Genomic DNA, 21,506 nt, shown 5'->3' with positions numbered 1-21,506 from the left:
AATGTCAGATGTAATCATAATAAGCCATCCTTGAAGAGTTAACTATTTAAAAGACACAAGGAGCTTTTGAGGACTGAACCCGCAGATTGGTACATGATGGTCAAATGTTGCCCAGAGGTCCAGGCAGCACAGATGAACTTACTGCACTCTACCACATTTACATAATGACTTTCAGATCCTTTTTTTCCAGAGAGTGGCGTTGATGGTGTGTTTGTGCAGCTCAGATCTGGTTCTTCCAGTTCCCTTGATACTTTACATTTCTAAGGGCATTCTTCAATTATAAGTCTTTCACGACTGTGCTTTACCTCTATGCAAATGCCTGTCATCAGTTTGAAAATCATTCCTCTGCCAAAATATGTTCACCTAAGGCTGTTCTTCAGAATGTTCTTACGCACATAAGCGCAAATTGCTTGATCAATTGTTTTTGTTTTGCATGCTTTTTCCTCTCTGTTGTGTGACCACATTCCCTCTTTTACACCTCGGCCCTAACTGGCTGTGAGGACAGTTTTAGAAGTTTTAGAAGGGGTTTTCACATATGTCCATTCATTAGCTCTGTTCTGATAATGCAGTAGAAGACTACAGCCTGTTTAAGCCTGGGCCTACCCAGATGATCAAAGATCTACCCAATCAACTGAAGAAAGAACATATAAAACATAGGCACATATGTTCCAGTGTCTTGAGCATGTAAAGCCTTTGTTTTTCACAATGTTGTGTGGATGCAGGTCTTAGCACATTAAGTAGGTAGATGGAATGTGTTATTTTCTTAGCTAGCTCAGAATTGGAAGGCAGCTTTGACAAGCTAAGCGTGTCCAGTGTTGGTTGGTTTTTCTGCGGAACTGCTTTAAAGGTAGCTTTGCCATCAACAAAGCAAACATCAGCTTTATGAACCGGTTTTTTATTCACCAGCTTCTTGTTTGAATTTTTCCATTCCACCTTAAATGGTGCAGCAGTTATTTTCTGGTGCCTGAGGCTTTTACCCCAATGAAACAAGTTATGGGTGACTACTAAAAACATTTGTCGAACTATTTACTGGTGCCTAGAGCGCCCAAATGTAGTTGCTGCGCCATTTAAGTATTACTGTACTCTATAATTGCCAGAGTATTTGATTTTCATATGACATGCCTTGCAAATTGCATGTGTCAAATCTTTGTCTTCTGCTGACTGTCACCTCTGCTTCAGACCTTATCAGGAAAAAGCTTGGCACCATCTAGTGGACTGAAAAATCAATTGGTTATGTTATTGGAGTACCTAAATGATTCACTCGTATTTGCAGTTTCTATAATTAAATATTGATACTTTGTGTCTATGTATTGATACAAGATTGCCATGTAAAATATTATGATATGGTATGCTATACCAATTTTTTCCCCACCCACAAACATCACTTGGTCAGCATTTATTGGGTCTCGTCATAGACTTGGTTTGGTCATAGACTGTCTGAAATGTTTGCCCCTGAACAAGATGCCCAGAGCAATTTTGATTTCTTAAAATGTAATTTTACAGGTATACAGCCCACATATTATAAGTTAATATACAGCATAGCTATGGTAAAATATGAGAGTTTATGAGGGTATTTAACAGATTATGAAAGTAAAATGCCAACCCATTAACTTTTTTTATCTTTTTTTTTTTTTTTTTTAACCAGTCATAACTTTCACTCAGTCCAGTTCCAGTAACTGCTCAGTTTAGTTTTCAAGTTCCATAGTTGCTATCTTGAAATGAAAATTTGAAAAATGAAGGGTAGTTTAAACAAAGGTGTATGTTACCTATTATAATCTACTACAAACAGCAGGAGAAAGCTCAATCTTAACTAGCTGTTGATGGCACAGTATCACGTAACGCAATTCAGAAATCAAAGGGTACATTAGGCCATGTTATGTCTGGTTAACAGTATGAGTAGATACTTTCCCATCAGGAGGGATTTGGTAGAGACAGACTTCTATATGATATCTTTAGTATGCATTATCAGTGATCTGTGAGAACAGAGAAAAGTACAAATGTGCAAAAACTGTGAGACAATGATACATTAAATAAGATCAGCTGATTTAGAAAATAACAATTTTATCATGTTGTTTCCACTGAAAGTAAATGTGTAAGTAAATAGTTAAATCATAAGTTTAAAAAATTAAGCAAACTAGCTGGAGTTTTTGTAAGAGTAATAGTGTTTATCACTGTGTGATGTGGGTGAGTTTTCTGCCAAATGGACCTCAATGGAATATTGATCCTAGATATTACACTGCATATAATATTTTTGCCATATTGCCCACCCCTTGCTTGTGTATATATATATATATATATATATATATATATATATATATATATATATATATATATAGAGAGAGAGAGAGAGAGAGAGGGGGAGAGAGAGAGAGACAGAGAGAGCGAGAGAGAGAGAGGGAGAGAGAGAGAGAGATGCATATTTTACTTCATTAATCATCAAAAATATAGGTAGATTCCTAGTGTAATCAGTAGTGACAGCCCTAATCTGTTTCTGTAATTGTGGGCATTGTATTTTTCTCTTATTTTGATTGGGGCAAAAGCTCTGTGTTTCCTATAGGGGGAGCAGTGGAGGTAGCAGTGGGAGGGATTACGATTGCCATTGGACCTCACCCCTGCCATGTAAGGCAATCCAGCATTCCTTTCTCATTCTGACTCAGATGAAAACACGCAGCACATGCTCAGACTACCAGTAAGCAGTGTTCAGGTATCTGCTCTAAGGTAAGGAGGAAAGTTCTGTGTGAATGAGGACTGAGTGAGCTCTGTGAAGTGTTTGGTGCTGGAAAGGATTTGTCTGTACAGTCTCACTGAGTATGCCTGTGTTATGAACTTGACTAAGCAGTTCTGTTAAGTTCTATAATCTCTGTAATATTGACACCAAGGAAAGAATCTGTAACGCCTTAGTGAGAGCAGAAAACAAATTCTTGTTAAATAGACCCAAAGGATGGACTTAAATGTTTTGCGTGGTAATTTCTAGCTGCTATTTGAGATGATCTGCCCTTTAGATGAATGACGCCAGAGTCATTACCTATAATGACTTGTTGCCATGGGTGTATGTGTTGTTGCATATGGGATCAGCCTAAACATTCTCGCTTTGCTTTGAGGTTTCATTTCAGACCATTGTGTTGCTAGATGCTATGCTAAAATGAATCTGTTGAATACGGCATGTAGTATTCATATTCATTGTTAAAGAACAGTAGCAATCTTTGCAAATAATGGGTTTGTTACAATAATATATCCAAAAGCAGAGCAAATCTAGTCTATTTTGTAATGTTCTGTCTGCTTCTTAAAGTTGCTGACTCATTGGATGCTTTGTCGTGTTAGGCTATTGGTCATTTACTGGTGCCAGTAATTTTCAGAGGTTAACCAGGTGTGAGTGGTATCACCTATGAGGTAGCCACAGGGGATAATGAGGTCATTTGGAGCTCACCCGTTTGCATTGTTTGTGTTAAGTGCACCTGACCAGAAGGGAATTTCAAGAGAAACCGGGGCTTTCTTGGGTAAAACCATTTTGAAGGGGAATTCCACTAAATCCTCTACAGTTCTTTATAACTCAGTCCTGATGAGAACATCATTCAGAGTGATGTGAGGAGGTAAACAACGTCATTCAAAGTGTTTGATGTGAAGCGATGCATTGTAAAGAAACTTACCGAGTTTTTCAAAGTGGTAGTGATAAGAACCAGACATCGGAAGAATTCAATAGCTTTTAAAGCTAACTTACAGAAAGATATCGCACAAAATCATTGAGAACACATTGCCTGATGCCTGAGACATTGTGCAACAATAGTTTAGAGTAACTGTTGGCCTGTGTATATACTTTAAAACACGTGCAGGGTGGGAGAGTAGACGCAGGGCGTTGTGAGGCAAAGTAGTACCCAAAAAAGTATAGGATTTCAGATGTACAGCTATTTTATCATTATCAGTCTTACATACAAATACTCAGAAGACACATGTAGGTTTCCTGGTAGTTTTGGACAGCTGTAGAAACCATAACCCTACAGTTCCTATTACCACCACTGTAAAGAAATCAGTCTGTAAGTTTGCGTGTAATGTAAGGCACATTAAAATGGTGCATAAAAACTATGGTGTATATCTAAGGGTCTTGCTTTTTACAGTGGTTACATGCCACAGCACTTCATATAAAGTCTGGAATGTCGCTGTTGCTGGTAGGGTGTGAAAACATGGTATCTGCTCGGTGGACCTCCAGCCTTTCTATGTACACTCGATCTTTGATTTAAAATCTCTTTGCCTTTGTTAAAAGTGAACAGATTAAACTAGCCCATACATAATAGAAGTATATTCTGCCACTTTAGCTGTCCTGCTTTTCTTTGTTTAGGGCAGTATATTCAAATGAATGCTAATTTAGTTCACTAAATACCAACCTTCAAGATAAAATTGTTATAGGATTGGAGCAACACATGACATTAAGTACACTCTCATTTATGCAGATCAGGCTTGTCTTTTTCTAGATTTCCCTTTATTAGTGGTTCTATATTATGTAACATTGCGGAGGCAGCCAAAATGATTTTACTGCACTTGCCAGAACCTTTTGCAACTTTTTTTTTGCATACAAGAGGCACGGAGTACACTATTCTCTACTGTTTTAACTAATACATAATACATTTGGCATTTGATTATTTGCATTTGATATATGACTCCAGAGACGTTTACTATGGTAACATTGCTGAGGGAGCCGAAATGTTTTACTGCACTTGTCAGAACAAGTCCCTTTTTTGAATAAGGTGTGCTAACCACATGGCACAATGACTGATTTGATTTTAAGGTGCCAGTTGAAGTTCTATGACCTGTGTTTGTGGGTGCATGTGTGTAATGGGTGATCAGAATTTAATTAAATGGATGTTTTAACATGTCACCATGTTTTCAGATCAAAGCCTGGGTGCTGTCATAACATGTTTAACTGAAATCCTCTGTAAACTGTTATAGACCAGCTTGACGTAATATGGATACCTGTTTCTTTTGCTGGTAAATTTCATTCTGCAGATGAACACAGAATGAAACCACACAACTAACAGCCTCCTTTTATAGGGCCAAAAAGAAATTGTGTCAACTACTGGAATGTTTTTTTTTTAATCCCAAATAGAATGTTCAAGACTTTAGTACTGTGCTGTATATCCTTTATATGTTTAAGACACTACAGCGTTTGCCACAGTTATAGAATTCAGTTGTGTGGTCTGATTAATTTTGATATTTGAGTATAATGAACAGATAGTCGGTTAACTACAGGGAAGTAAAAAAACAAAAAAGGAAGCAAGCAAAAAAAATGTAGGGTTATGGCACCATATGATGTTAAGATGCTAACAAAATTCAGTAGTGGAGGCTGCCTCTTCAGATGAGCAATATTAATATGCTAACACTAGTGCTAAACAGTCCAACGGTGGATGCCGATGAGGACTCATCCTCTCTATGAGATATTGGCAGAAAAACATATTTTGTGTATTTCTAGATTCGGCTACCAACAACTAGAGTACTTGGCCTAGTTAGTGGAAAGACTACACTGTCTGTGCATCGTCCTTAACAGCGTGGGAACGTGCTCCCATTCAGACACTCGTGTTCTGTTGAAGTATAAAATACGATTATGCATGAATACAAGAAAAGCACATTTTATTGTCCTTTTAAAACATAAAACCAACAATTGTTGAGTTCAATATTTTAATTGTCAAGCATAGATATTCTAAAAAAGGGCCATTCTGCTATCCCTGCAGTTTTAAGCATAATGTGTGGTTAAACTAAAAATACCAAACAAACTAAGGCATTATTACATTTTCAGCAAAAAAACAATACATTTTCAGTGTAAAACTTGTGTTGACATGGTGTTATTTAGCTGTTCAGTTATCTGATAATATTAATACAATAGGCGTATTAGTACATACATTGAAATGCTACATCTAAACACTGGTGTACTAAATGCAAGGTTTCTTAACAGCTGTTCAACACACAAAATCCAGCTTTGAGACGATTAACCGTTTTAGTGTAGTTTTTATTAGCAATTTTTTGTCTTCATAAACACATTTTCAGGATATATTTCAGATCTTTGAAAGACACTGTTTCAGTATTCTCATACATTCTCAACAGTCAAAACACATACAAGCGCCATAAACCTAAACATGTTCCAACTTATATGTGTCTTCAGTTCAATGTCAAAGCCCCTGGTACTGATTTGTCTAACACATTGTTCCAGGCCTAAACTTTATCCTGGCCCTGAGGGGGCTCATGGCAGGGCTGCCTGAATCCTCAGGTTTCTTTGCTCTAGAGCGGCTGATGGAAGAGGATCATGTTTGTACCGGGGCTGAATAGCTGGTACAAGGAGGCTATTGTGCAGGCAGGTAGAGGAATGAAGCCGAAAGGATCTTTTCTGTTCTGGCTTTATTACAGATACTTAATTTCAGTGGATATATTGCCTAAGAGCTCTTACTTTTCTGGATCTGGCTTTGCCTGTTATTGTTTATTACTGAGGTCATGTGCTTTGAACATACAGTAAGAATGGGTCAGAGAATGGAATGCTATACAAAGGAGTTGCTAGTGTTTTTGGCTAATGGCAGAAGGATTGTAAAGGCTTAGCTCTATTTGAGGCAGATTTACTAAGAGAGATGCTGATGACTGTCAGTCTACAATCACTTTGCACTGATGGAAGTGGCCAGTTTAGTGGCTTGTCTACTAAGAACTTCCATGCAAATGATAACTTAATGATAACTTCGTAATTGATATATGAGCAGCCTGATATAACAACACATTTGGCTTACATGCTTTTCGTATGAAAGTCTGTTTCGGCAAAGTAGGAGGAAAAAGGACTTTTTATCCCTCCGTTTTGACGGACTTACTGTGACTTGCTAGAATGAATGACTTTTTAAGGCATTTTCAAGATTTTGAGTTAGTAAGTCAAAAAATGAGTTATGGCTTATCACAAAAGTATGTGATTATTTCAACATCATTATTATTTTACTACAAAGTAGCAGAAAAATTATTCAATACCAATATTCAGTACCTATGTAGTTGGTCATGTCTGCATCAGTGAGCCAGTAAGTAAGCTTGTTCCAAAATTTAGATTGCTGATAAAAACAGTGTTATTATCTGGGTAATATCTGTAACCTATCAAAGAAGGAAGGAAGTGCATTGTGGAACTTTTTTTAATTTAAAACTTTATTTTTACTATTGATACATGATATAATTAATGTTTTATATACAATTGTGTAGATATAATATAATAATATAAGATCGGTATTGGTTTCAGTGTCAGAAATTAAAAAACATTTAAACTCAGTGATACTCAGGAAGTAATTTTTGGCCTTTTCTTTTGGTCCATTAGTCATGAAATATTCATGCAATATAACGGGCAGTTAGTGCAATCAAATAATGTAAATAACTAATAGCCATACAAAAACAAAATAGTTGCAAGGCTTTGATAAGACAGTGACGATGCATATTTACAGTACCGCATTAATGACATGGCAAACAATAAATAGCAGTAGATGTGCTTCACTGACATCATGCAGACAGTGCTTGCGCATGTGTGTGAGAAAATTAGTGCATACTCATTACTTTTGATCTGCAATCAATCTGCCAGTCAAGCACTGATCTTCTCCTTACAGCGGTTCTGAGGAAGCAAAGCCGCCTGTACTCCAGCATGGTTTGATGATGTCACTGGTGAAACCGAATGAAGATGAGTGTGTGAGAGCCAGGAGAATGAGCAGGAGGTAAAGAGGGCGTGTCACTCAGGAAAGGAACATTGTGTCTGTGTGAGGGCCTCGGGTGCGGCCAGACTCCTTTATGGAGGGAGAGAAAAAGAGAGGAAGAGAGGAAAGTGTTTTGCCTTTTCACCTCCCTCTCTGAGATCCTGTCTTACTGTGGTTCAATGACTGTAAAGAGCCTCTACATTTTTTCTCAGTCTTAGTCTTTTGTTTGCTGTTACTTTCAATGCGGTTCCTTTTTTCAACTTTCTCTTTATCATTTTTATTTAACCAGACATGTTTGTGTGTGTGTGTGTGTGTGTGTGTGTGTGTGTGTGTGTGTGTGTGTGTGTGTGTGTGTGTGTATAGGTTTTTTAGAAAGAACTGGAAATGTGCTAGTGTGTCGCATGTGCTCATTTAGCCCACACAGGGAGCTTCAGTCGAGAGTAAAAAGCTAATAAAACTTTCTCTCTAACTTTCTGACTTTCACTTCAGTGCATTTTTGGCTTCTCACACCTCATGTCGTTGTCATGTCATGTCATGAGTTTGATGCAGTGCCTATATTTTCACTTAAGCATAGTTTTTGCACTGGTTTTGTCTACTGTCAGTATGCATGTCTGTGTTTAAGCACCCCAGGGCTGTTATTCTTTCTCTCTGATCTGAGGGAGCAAAAGTACATCATCTACATTCTGCCTGTCACATGAGAGCAGTGATGGTTTTTTCCACCTAATGGCCCTGTCATCACACACACATGCACACACATGTCCTGACACTGCCGCTCAGTCAAATCAGAACAGAGACACACGTAATTACATGCTGGCACAGCGAAAAAGGTGGCTCTACATACAGTGCCTACGGTTCATTATCAAGAAAACAGCCTAAGACTCTATTCAGATTAGAAGTGGGCAAAATGACAATATTGTATTGTTATAATGATGCATTTTGTTATTGTGACAATCTTATTTTTGTGAGTGTCTTGTGGATATCTTCAGTACTTAAGGAATTCTGACCAGCTGCACTTTTCCTTACACAGAGAGCATAATTAGTCTGGTACAAGTTGATTATATTGCAATGTATGCCTATTATGTGAAATGTGAGCTCTTGATGGCAGTTGTTAGATGCGGCACTGATATTTCATTATGTGTGTGTGTCCAAAATTACGTGTATCAGTACATATCATGATATTTTGACACAGACATCGTGAAGATTTTTGAATATGTAGTATATGTAATTCCGGTGAGCCTGCATTCATTAGCAGTGAGTTTGTGATGAATTTCTTGTTTCCAGAGTCTACTATACATGCACACACCTTTGGCCAGCCCACCTGGGAAGCTGGAAAAGTCAGATGACTCAGTCTGCAGGCTGCTCTTATTCACTCATTTTCTTGTGTCTGTGGACTACCCCACCACATTCCTGTCTCTTTCCATGTATGGACAAGTTAATGGCTACACCTAACAATTACTTTTATTCCTCTGAAGTGTTTAATTTTAACAGCCCACTCTTCATTACAGTAATCATGCACCTTCTCGATTACTGCAGACAGGGCTAATTATTACACTTATACAGGCCACACCTGCCTGTAAGTTCACCTTACAGAAGAGCCCATCTGTTTTCCTACATGTCCAAAGTTTTCCTCGGGAGCTGTGAGTCCAGAACTTTTTTTGAGCTGCCCTAACCTTGTAGTTTCACTGTCAAACCTCAAACAACAAACAGGGCAGTACGTTCGAAAGATTTAAAATTGAATGTTTTACGTTTTGTAAAATGTGCAAATAGTAAAACACAATAGTTCACTGAGTGCTATTAGCACTCAAGTAGTAGTATTTCTGTGTTAAGTTGAGAGAGAGGAAACCCACACCAGCAGGAGTTCACAAAGCCCTGTTTGCAGTCACACATTTCAAAACAGAGAGCTAGTTTATTAACTAAAAGCAATAAAATATTGTTCTAAATTGCACATGAATAGTTCACAAGTAATTTTCTACAAATTATTAACCTGAACTTCCATAGGCTCTAGGACTATTTTAAGGAAGGCAGTATACTCACACGAACACACAGGGATGATTATTGCTTTAGATGTGTGTGGACAAGAAGGTAAAAGGAGAAAGAAGAGTGATATAGCAGATGTTTAAGATGCTTGAATTATTTATGAGTGCTTTTTAGTGTTGTTACATGTCTACCCCTTATGTGTCCACACCTGGTTGAAAAATGAACATTTGCAATTTACTGCAAACTGACACACGGACATTGTAGCCTTTTATATTACTAAGACACCATTATGAAGTGGTTCAATTACAGTGCAACAACTTTAAAACTAATCTGACGACACCATCAATCTGCTGTATTTCTGCCTACAGTTTGTGTAGTGCAGATCACGTCTTAAATAATTTTATTAGTAGTGAATGTGAAACTGTAGTGGCGAAAGAGCTCAAAAAGGTGGGGTTCTTTTCTTTAGAAGGTCAGAGCTGATATTTCTGGAGAACAGAAATGAATGTGGTAGAAGGGGAACAATGAGGAGATGTTGAAGTGCAAAAACACTAGAAAGTATATGAAGTTTCACATAAAATCTTCTTCCCCAACTTCAGTCGTTTTATAACTCCACTAATGGAATACTTGCATTACTGTAGAATCTTTTCTCTCGTCTTTTGTTTCCTCTCTCTCCCTCACTCAACAGAAGTAATCTTTTGCTTATGATTGCTTATGTAAGCTTTTATGTGCTGTAACATGTATTCAAGCAGCATTGCCTTGCCAGTTTGAATAGCTGGCATGAGCCTTGCTAAAGGCTGTTTTTATTGCCTATTACAGGCCTCTTCAGTTTAGTTTAGTTTGTCCTTTGATGGAAGCACATTAATACTTGTTATATAAGATGTTGGAATGTTGATTTTCTTCTTTTGCACATTTGCTGTACATTTGTTATGACTCCCAACCATCGTCCCCCCTTTACCTTATGAATTTGTCATGCATTGTTTTTAAAGATGGCATATAGTCTATATAGACTGCATTATTTATATTACAGTTTTTACAAGAGGTGTTATTGCAAAGCAGCTTTACAGAAAAATCCAAGTCCAAGCTCCCCATGAGCCAGCCAGTGGCGACAGTGGCAAGGAAAAGTCCCTGAAAGCAAGAGGAAGAAACCTTGAGAGGAACTAAGACTCAAAAGGGGAACCCATCCTCCTTTGATCGACACCAGATAGCAAAACTGGATAGGTTTTAGCATTAATATAAAATATACAATTCAGAAAAGGGGGATGTATGTCTTCCTGTGAGGTTGCAGAGTGTTTGAGTAGTTTGAGCAGGATAATCTACTTTTAGATGCTCATTTTAAGTTCTTAAATACAAAATAGCTCATTTTAAAAAATTAAGAATATCATAATGGTACTAGTATCGGTTGTTACTGAAGGTGTTGGCATTGGTATGGGAAAAGGAAAAAGTGGCATCATGCCGTCTGTAGTTGATATCCAGGTCTCCTCAAGTCTCGTAATGAGAATACACGTCTGGGGACAACTAGGTCAACTTTTGCTGCTATAGTGCAGTGAAATCTGGGGTATGGTAAACCCACTAAAACCCACTCTAACATTCCTCTTATCTGTAGTCTTTACAAGAGAAATTCACTGTTCCCTAAATTTCCACATAATTAAATGATTAATAATAAGTCATTCAGGGTTGTTTGATGTAAAATTCTAGAAAATGTACCAAATTAGATTTGCTCACAGTGGTCGTGATGGGAAGATAAGATAAGATAATCCTTTATTAGTCCCACAGCTGGGAAATTCACAAGCAGACCTCTGAAGAGTTTAATGCCTCTATAAGCTATCTCACAGAAAGTTATTACATGAAATGGTTACAAATCGTTGCTGTCGGAACAAAACCTTGTATCTCCATTTTTGTTGTTTTCCAGTTTTTGACATAATTTGAAAATACCTTTTACCATTAGATTAAGTGACCCTTATTAGTCCCACAAAGGGGAAACTTTACCTCTGTATTTAACCCATCTGGGCAGTGAAACACCACACACACACTAGGGGGCAGTGAGCACACTTGCCCGGAGCGATGGGCAGCCCTATCCAAAGCGCCCGGGAAGCAATTGGGGGTTAGGTGTCTTGCTCAAGGACACCTCAGTCATGTACCGTCGGCGCTGGGGATTGAACCGGCAACCTTCCGGTCACAGGGCCAGTTCCCTAACCTCCAGCCCACGATTTACATTGTGTGTAAATTTTATGATGAATGGACCGAAAGAAACAGTCCAAAATGACTTGGAAAAAATTCTGGTTCCATTGACTTGCATTAAAAGTAAAGTATGTTTTTTCCTTCTCCTATAAAGTGATCATTTTGGAGATACGACAACAGCGAAATATGTTTCCTAACGCAGCTTTGAGATCAGGTTTGGCAGAAAATGTATTTTTTAAAACATTCTCCATGTGGAGAGGCTCATACTAGGGGGGCAAAATAGTCCCTAGAAAAAAATTTGATTTACTGGTTGTCATACACACTGCGTACATCTACTTGCTTAATTGGGTTTTTTGAGGAATTTTTTGGCCATGATAACTTATGTTGATGGGCTAACAATAGACTGTTGGACATTGTTGAGGCGCACTTTTGCCCCTACTTTGTGCTCCAATGCCTTGAATTGGTTTAGAAATTTTACACCCAAATAAGCCTGCGTTCAGATTTTTCCACATTTAGCCCAAAATTTCTCATGGCTGTATTCTCATTACAAAATCACGTCGGGCTCCGCGAGACTAGCTCTCCTTTTCTTTGCTCTCTTCTTTCATCTCATTCATTTGAGATATTGTTTTCCCTTCACAGGATAGCTGTAGGCTCTCTGAGGCTGACTACAACCAGAATCTAGTTCCTGGGATTACGAACAAAATCACCAACCAGGTACATTAACACAAATGCACACTTTTAGCACAAGATGCCCAATAAGAATGCAATGAGCCAGCCACATATGCTGAGAATGTCATTGTAATACATTAAAAGTGTATTTAAATATATTCTGTTTACACTTTGGAATACGTTGCCAACACATTGCAATATATTCCATTGTTCGGTGGATAGCCATTCCTACCCTGGTTAGACATTTATTACACAACAGCATACATTCCATATATACCACCCACAAGAATTACTGGCATTCTTGATAAGATGAACAAAGAGGCCATGACAAATGTCTTAGTTGTTTATTAGCTTGACCTCACGCTGAAAGTATGGGAAACATATAACGTTGTAGTGAGGTAATATTACTTAAAGGGAGAAAATCTGGAGGGCAATAAAAGTACTGGCTATACAATATTGCAATATTTGTCCTTCAAGCAGACTACACAGATCCAGGGTAGCCAGCTGCGAAAGCCTGACTCCAGCACGCTCCTAGGAGAAGAGATAGAGGTGATCAAGGTAAGTTTTAACAGATTCTTGTTAGCGTGCAAGTGGCTGATACGTGTGCATGTGTGCGTGCTTATTTGTGTTTTTTGCTGTAGGTGTATCTTGAGGAAGGCAAACAGAAGCAGCAAAGCGTGGAGATGTTGACTGATGAGCTGTCACAAATACAGGAGGTCAGTACAGACATCTTATATTTGTTCCCAGAAGTGAGTGAGAGAGATAACTAGTGTGAAATGATCATGTGTGTTTCGTCTTAGGTGAGGTATTGTCTGAAGACTCTCAGGGAACAAATGGCAGCCAGGCATAACAGCAACAATAATAAGGTACCACATTTACCATGTGTGTTTTGCTATTATCACGGTATTAGATGTTGTTGGTTGTGCAAATAGTTGTATATGTTATGTCTCAAAGGGACAAAACTAGGGGTGCAGGTATGGAATTGGCTGATATTCATTTTATGTTTATCGTGGCTGATCGGTGATATGATTTTAAGAACAAACATAATGTAAGCCTGCCAATTGCATTGCTTTTAAATGCAGTGAGGCACATTTGTGCATGTTTGTTAGGCTTGCCCACTAGTGTATGCATTTTATATCGGTATATTCCTAAAATAAAAAAAACTAATAACCTAATAATAATCTAATAATTCTAAATCACAAACTCCACTTCAGCTCAATAGTATTGGGTGGAGCTTCACTCCAGAGAACACAGCTCCACAACCCAGTGCTGACAAGATTTATACCCCTCCAGCTGGCGATTGGCATTGAGCACGGTGATCTTAGGCTTGTGTACAGCTCCTCTAGAGCCTCTCATTCCATTAGCAGTGCTTTTCTGTGGAGTTTATACAAGCTGTTTTTGTGCAGTTGAACACCTTTATCAGAAATGAGTGCACCTTAGCTTAGCTGAATTAACTAATTAAAAGGGGTATCCACATACTCTTGAACTAATAGTGTACCTTGGAGCATTCATCCAGTAAGCTGTCTTTCACCCTAGTTTCCAGCCAATGGCATCAGAGTCAGCGCACCCATCAACAACTCACCTGTCTCCATCACCAGTGTGGATGGGCCCATCTCTGAGAGCCAGGTAAATTCTGAATCTTTCAACAGAAACAGTGTTAACACAAAAGCAAGGTGGAACGAAATGTTGTACATTCGTAAGTTTAGCAATGGAGGATGTTTTTGTCTCTAAACATTTGTCAAAAAACTGACTTGCATTCCGTTATTCCTGCCACTACATTAAATAAGAGTAATATTTAGATGAGAAAAACCTCCCAGTTCTCTTATGGTTCTCTAATAAATTTCAGTTTATTTCAGTTACATTTTTTGTACGCTTTCTCATGTTTATATGTCAACCCTTTTGTGCACATAAGGCTGTCTGAGAGGAATATCTTGCAATGAACTGTATATATTAAAAGTGGCCCCTGTGTCAAAGAACAATTAGTACAAACTGCTCAAAAAAACTGATATAGTTACATCACATATTTATAGAAAACAACTCATGTCCAGGCCCTCTGAATCTTTACAGAAAATAGAACTAAATTACTGGATTTAATTTACTAATATGCCTCATTTTTTTAGTCATACTCAAAGGTTTGAACACCCACGGATAAACTACATCATTTTTGATTTTCTAATTTGAAAAATAAAGGAGCAAACTTAAAGATTTCAGTGTATTTACTGAGATCAAACTGGGGAAAAAATTAAAACACAAAATATAAAATGTGCCATAACTTTTGCACAGGCCTCATTTTACATTTGATTATTTTCTCAATATATTAAATTATATATAGTAAATAAACAGTAATTGTGCATTAAAATGTAAGTGTGTTCCTATAAAGGATGTGCGCTTATGCTGCTTTCAAGGGGTCTCAGCTTTTTTGGGAAAATGAGTTTCTCACCTGGAAGGATCCACATGAATGCCCTTTGAAGTTGGATGGTGAAATTGAGTATACCGGCAGCACATGTTGGCAGAATTTGGATGTCAGTTGCTATTTTTAATTATGGCAGAGGACTAAACAGAATGGTCAGCCTCTGGATGGCAGTTAAATTGACTCAGAAAATCACTTAAATCAAAAAACATTAATTTGATGAGGCATCCAAACTTTTGAACATGGTTGTAAATCATTTTTTAAAATATTAAAAGATCATTTTTAAGGTTGCTGCCAGCAGAACTCGCATGTTTTGCAGTCTAATGATTTTATGATGCTAACATCTTTTGCAGTTGTTAAATTATGAAATAGCAACAACACTTAACAATAAAGAATGTACAGTGATGACTATCAAAATAAGGTAAGGGCTTAAAAGCTTTTTGGTCTCCCAGACAAAGTGCTAACCAGGCCCCACCCTGCTTAGCATTTGAGATTCCACTGACAAAGCCTGCTCAGCAATATATTTATTTCTGTGATAGTTCTTTTTATTTTACATTTTATACTTACTGTTTAATAACATGCTTCTCAGCACTGAACCTGCAGCATTAAAAGTGTATTTGGCCACACCTCTCAAACACTTAGCCCACAATATCACGTTTCGTCAGTGTTAGAGTGGACTGAGTGCTTCAGAGAGTACAGTGTGAAATGTGAGCCTTTCCATTAAAATCCATTTATTCCTCAGCCTCAGCTCAGCTGAAGCAGTGAAAGGCTGGAGTCATATTACATTGGGTAACATTTGAAATTGAAAGTTGCGCTTATGACATTTACCAGGACTTATGTATCAGAAACAGTCATAAATAATTTTTCTATGACCATTTTCTATCCTCTGTATGCATTAGAATTAAACAGGCTGTTTTTGATCCTGCACATTTAAGACTGGTATATGCAAATAAACTTTGTTCTGATTGGCTGTCCTGCACACAATATGTTATTTCTTGCCCCTTTTTAAAATAAAAGAGTTTGATGCAGTGTGCAGACATTGTTGTAGTTTCATTCGCTCCTCAGTCCATGTATGGAAACTAAGGTGCAAAAACAGCTTGTTAGGGATCTTCAGATGTGATGTCAGGAAAACCAACCCATTTAAATTTATCCACCCATTCACACTGCAGTGGGTTAGCCCCACCCAAAATAGAGAAAAATGACATCTTTTAATTAGGTTATGACATTCGTAAAAAAAAACCTCACATGCACGCTAGGACAAAAGCTACAGTGTACCATCAAAGAACATGTGGAACAAGGAACTATTTTTTTCTCTATTTCTGGGTGTAAGAAATTACAGGAGATAACGTACATCCCTTTAGCATAATATGTAATATGGTTATTTAATATATTACCCATAGAGAACATCAGGCTGAAGAATACAGACTGTATGTCTTTCATAAAGACAGCTTTATGAACCTTTTCTGAACCTCCATGTTAATTCCACAATGTCTCTCTTTGCTTTTCTCACTCACACAGACACACTAACACTGTCTGTACACTAACATGTGAGTGAGTAAGCCACACACAGACACACACACATACTTTTTGCTTCTCTGTGAAAAGTCACACCTATGACATCTGTGAAACATCTCAGGCCGAGCTGCATTTAGCTCAGTAAACAATGTGCCATCTCCTCTGTCAACCTGCAGCAACCTGTTACCTCTTTCACATACCCCACCCCCCCAGTACAGACAGACCCACACACACACACATCTCTGTGTGGCTTTCTCTCAATTCTCTCAGTGCACTCTTTATCCCACATCCTTCTTATTGTGAGATGATGTCTAAACATGCACACTAACTGTTGCTTTATCATGCTGGCTAAGTAGCCACATTTAAGTCTATTAGGCTTACAGAAACATAGATGAGAAAACAGTGCATAAAGCATGTACAAGCAGTTTTAGTTTATGGGTTTATTTGTAGACATACCATTGTTGCTTTTTAGTGAAAGAGGTATATAAAGGAATAACACCTGTGGATCCTCTTCTATACAGTACTGTGCAAAAGGCCACCCTATATTTACTTAATTTCCACTCAAAGAGGCCACAACTTCTTCATCTTTCAGGAGATTGGACATAAGATAATCCACTTGCTTAATGAAGTGTGAAAGACAAAGTATAAAAAACCCAAGAACAAACAAAGAAAAGAATGAATAAATTATTATACAGAGAACAAAGGGCAGTCAAGAACACCGTCCTTTGTTTTGTACTCTATGGCAGTTACCAAAGACATATTACAGTGTGAGAGTTTTTTGGTGTGAGTTACTGACATAGTTAATTGTAACAGTTGAAATACACCAAAAGTAAATTTCTTCTTTCCCTCTCTTTCTGTGTATATTTCATTTGCTTCTGTCAGGAGCAGGAATGTGTGCAGTTGAGAGAAGTAACCAAGCGTCTAGACGCTCAGCTGCAGGAGATGGAAAAGAGACACCAGGAGGAGAAAGAGACGTTGCAGGTCTCTGACATACAAACTCTCTTCTCATCACCTTCACTACCATTTAAATGTTTGGAGTACAAATAATATCACTGATATTTCATTCAATAATAACTTACACAGTGTACTGAAATACTGTTTAGAAATACTGAAATACTAGAAGAAGGGAAAAAAAGGGAAAAAAGGAAGGAGAAAGGAAGGAAGGAAGTCAGTAAGTATGTAAGTGGTTTGAGCTTGATTCCTTGCATTAAGTGAAGAAAAAAACTGCATTTCCTGAAGGACATAAAGTGCTTGCAAAGCAAGAAAATGGTGCTCTGAAAAGTTTCTGCAAAGTAAATGAAAGAAAGATATGAGAGATTTCAGAAAAGGAAAAAATGGGCACATGTCAAACACACTTCATCCATAACCAATATACATTAATAAAATAATAGAAAATACCAAAGAAAGAAAAAAACAACTAGAGAACTACAATTAAAAAAAATGAAAAGGAAAAGGGAAGAATGTAAAAGAAGAGATAAAGACAAATGGATGAATGTCTTAACATTTCCTATAAAAATAAAATCATTTTTATCATCAGTGATTTAAAGAATTCAAAAAGGAAGGAAAGAAAAATGGAAACAAAGAAAGAGAAATAGAAAGACAGAGATAAGAAATGATGATAGAGAGAAGAAAGAAAAATTGACACAAACGAGATGAAAAGAGATAGAAAAGAAAGAAAGGAGAAAAGTGGACAAATTATTTTCTCTATAAAATAATCTCCATGTAAAGTCAACCCTGCGCTCTGTGGCCCCCTTCAGGCAGAGAACAGAGAGTTCCAGCGGCGTCTCCAAGAGCAAACTGAGCGTGTGCAGTGTGCCGACAGTGAGGTGGAGGGACAGAGGCAACGCATAGAGGAGCTGCAAAGACTTCTGGGAAGCCTGGAGCTGGAGAACGGCACCCTTCAGGACAAAATGGCAGCTAATGAGGCTGAACTTCAGGAACTGAGAGCGCTAAAGGATGCAGAGAAAGAACAGAAGTGAGAGCACTAAATGAATTCATGAGTCGATTCGTTTGACCACAATTAGAAATTGACGATTTACAGTATCTCACACACTCCAGTACTTTGGAGATGATTCAGTCTTCAAGAGTTCTGTTCTGGTAACAAATGGGCAGATGAAAATTTTGGAAGGAGCTGCTGCCTTTTTCCTATCCAGTTGAAAAAAGGCACTGGTGATTGAATAGTGGGCTATAATGAGGGCTTTACTACAGACTTTAAAATAGAGAACATAACACTTCCCTTCTAATTACTGCATGAGTGAAAAAATACACCATCACGCCACGAACACACTTCCAAAGAAGTTAAGCCAATAAAGCCAATAAAAACAGGCAGTAAATTCTGTTTGACCTGTGCTACACTGAAAAAAGGTACAGAAATATGATATTTAACATTTTACTGTATAAGCTATATTATTTTTTTGTAAATACACTCTTTCCAAATATGTTGCCTGCAACAAGTTCCAAAAAAGTTAGGACAGGAGCATGTTTACTCCTGTGTTATGTCACTTTTTTCTTTTAACAGCACTTAAAAGATGTTTTGGGAATGAAGATGCCAATTGATCCCATTTTGAAAGTGGAATTTTTTGCCATTCCAGGTCAAATTTTGCAATTTATAATGTAACACATATTTTCAGTAGGAGGCAGGCAGGCCATTCTAGCACCCGCACTCTTGGATTACACAGCCATGCTGTTGTAACACGGGCAGTACGGGTGCCATGTGTGTATGTAAGTATATATATCGCTGTTGTCTGAAGAAAACCAAATCTCCAAAATGGTAACTTTACAAGAGAAGGAAAAAAAGGAAAAAAGGCTGTTTCTTTTTGGTCCATTCATCATGAAATTTACAGAAAATGTAAAGGACAACAGGTATTTTTGGTATTTTATGTCATAAACTGAAAAACAACTAAAATGGAGATACGAGGTTTTGTTCCAACAGCAGATATATATATATAGCAGTGGCATGGTGGGTAGTGCTGTCGCCTCACAGCAAGGAGGGCCTGGGGTCCTCTCTGTGTGGAGTTTGCATGTTCTCCCCGTGTCTGCGTGGATTTCCTCCGGCCATCCTGCCTTCCGCCCGATGACTGCTGAGATAGGATCCAGCACCCCACAACGCTGACGTTGAACGCGTACTTGCGCTGGGTTGGTATGACCAACAGGTCAAAACAAGCTCAGAACAAAGTGACTGCTGTGCCCTGATTGGTGCTTTGTGCTTCTTTTGTTTTGACATGTTACGTTTTTATACACACAGAAACCAAAAGGAACGACAGATTTCTCAAAATGTAGTGGAGGAAAAAGTCAGATAACTGACCTTGAAATGTAGTGGAGTGAAAGTAAAAAGTCGCCCAAAATGGAAAAACTTCAGTAAAGTACAGATACACAAAAAAACTACTTAAGTACAGTAACTAATTACATTTACTTAGTTACTGTCCACCACTGCATATTCCCAGTGATATCCTTGACAGAAACATACATTGCCAACTGAGTGATTAGAAGTCATGGGCATTCATTGATGTTTTCTGGCCTTTCCCTTTGTGCACAGAGATTTGTCTGTAATCCCACATTGTTGATGATGTTATGCACAAAGAGAAAATACCGCCATTACAGCCACTTGTTGAGGAACACTGTTGTGAGCCTTGATCTATCCTTACTCATAAAGCACTCTGCCTTTTCTGGATGCTCCTTTTCTTCCATCCGTCCATCCGTCCATCCATCCATCCATCCATCCATCCATCCATCCATCCATCCATCCATCATCTTCCCCTTCTCCGGGGTTCGGGTCGTGGGAGCAGCATCCTAAGCAATGAGGCCCAGACCTCCCTTTCCCCAGCCACTTCCACTAGCTCCCCGGGGGGATTCCGAGGCGCTCCCAGGCCAGCTGGGCAATATAGTCATGCCAGCGTGTTCTGGGTCATCCCTGGGGTCTCCTTGGGACTTGCCTGTGACACCTCCCGAGGGAGGCGTCCAGGAGGCATCCTAACCAGATGCCCGAACCACCTCAGCTGGCTCCTCTCGATGTGGAGAAGCAGCGGCTCTACTCCGAGTCCCTCCCGGATGACTGAACTTCTCACCCTATCTCTAAAGGAGAGTCCAGACACCCTGCGGAGGAAACTCATTTCAGCCGCTTGTATTCGCGATCTCGTTCTTTCGGTCATTACCCAAAGCTCAAGACCATAGATGAGGGTGGGAACGTAGATCAACCGGTAAATCGAGAGCCTTGCCTTTTCTTACAGTGGATCTAATCTTAAATTGACCTGTCCAACTTTTTTGGAACATATTGTAGACATTAGTTTCAGAATGAGTGTATATTTACAAAATACAATGAAATTCATGAAGTAAAACATTAAATATCTTGTCTTTGTACTGTTTCTGTATAGTACAGGTCAAAGGTGAAATGCAAAAAAAAAATGAGTCACTGCCTCATTGGGTTTTTTTTTTGCATTTCACCTACAGTCCCAACTTTTTTGGAAACTGGATAAAGATACCTATAAAGAGCTATACAAGCACTAAAGAATCTTTACAACATGCAAATAATGCTGCTAATGCAAATGGTATTTTTCTTAGTAGCTAATTACAAGGCACTTGTATAGGACAAAATCAGGCTTATTCAGTAATTTAGCACAAACTCATTTTCATAACTATAGCCAAGTATTATCTGCTAAATAACTAGTGCAGTTTAAGTTTAAAATTGTGTGTGTTTGTGTGGATGTGTGTGTACTCTAGACAAGAGAAGCTGGAGAAAGAGTTGGCTGTTCAGAAAGAGAAACTCCATCATCTAGATGATATGCTCAAGAGCCAGCAGAGGAAAGTCAGACACATGATTGGACAGGTAACACACTTACACATATTCCACATACCACCAAACAGCTGTGTTCTCTTTAAAGTAACTATAAAAAGAGTTTTTTGGTCTGGCTTTCAGAAATATCATAACACAGTCAGCACTGGCTGGGGTAGTACAGCTTCTAGTAGCTTGCTAGAATTACAGCTTGTGATACAATTGACCATGATATTTTAGTGGAGCAGCTGTGGCCTCTGTTCACTAGTTAACACTTAAAGGAGCCAGTCGGATGCTAATG

At 38.3% G+C, this 21,506-nt stretch overlaps 1 protein-coding gene across 3 annotated transcripts in view; it reads left to right on the top strand.

Annotated features, from left to right (window-relative positions):
- Nucleotides 1-21,506, top strand: part of tuft1b (tuftelin 1b) — a 34,389-nt gene that overhangs the window by 6,051 nt on the left and 6,832 nt on the right. Inside the window, exons 1-9 of one of the 3 annotated variants that reach the window (XM_037532393.1) lie at nucleotides 2,701-2,718; nucleotides 12,483-12,557; nucleotides 12,993-13,070; nucleotides 13,154-13,228; nucleotides 13,313-13,378; nucleotides 14,049-14,138; nucleotides 17,320-17,418; nucleotides 18,195-18,412; nucleotides 21,154-21,259. In XM_037532393.1, coding sequence (XP_037388290.1) covers nucleotides 13,196-13,228; nucleotides 13,313-13,378; nucleotides 14,049-14,138; nucleotides 17,320-17,418; nucleotides 18,195-18,412; nucleotides 21,154-21,259 — 612 coding nt within the window. In that variant the 5' untranslated portion in view covers nucleotides 2,701-2,718; nucleotides 12,483-12,557; nucleotides 12,993-13,070; nucleotides 13,154-13,195. Of the gene's footprint in view, nucleotides 1-2,700; nucleotides 2,719-12,482; nucleotides 12,558-12,989; nucleotides 13,071-13,153; nucleotides 13,229-13,312; nucleotides 13,379-14,048; nucleotides 14,139-17,319; nucleotides 17,419-18,194; nucleotides 18,413-21,153; nucleotides 21,260-21,506 lie in introns of those variants that run through there. The other 2 variants (XM_017708543.2, XM_017708542.2) reach the window with 2 other exon arrangements.

The sequence above is a fragment of the Pygocentrus nattereri genome, chromosome 1 (genome assembly GCF_015220715.1).
Source record: "Pygocentrus nattereri isolate fPygNat1 chromosome 1, fPygNat1.pri, whole genome shotgun sequence".
NCBI classification, from domain to species: Eukaryota; Metazoa; Chordata; class Actinopteri; order Characiformes; family Serrasalmidae; genus Pygocentrus; species Pygocentrus nattereri.
This window is presented reverse-complemented; position numbering and strand designations above follow the sequence as displayed.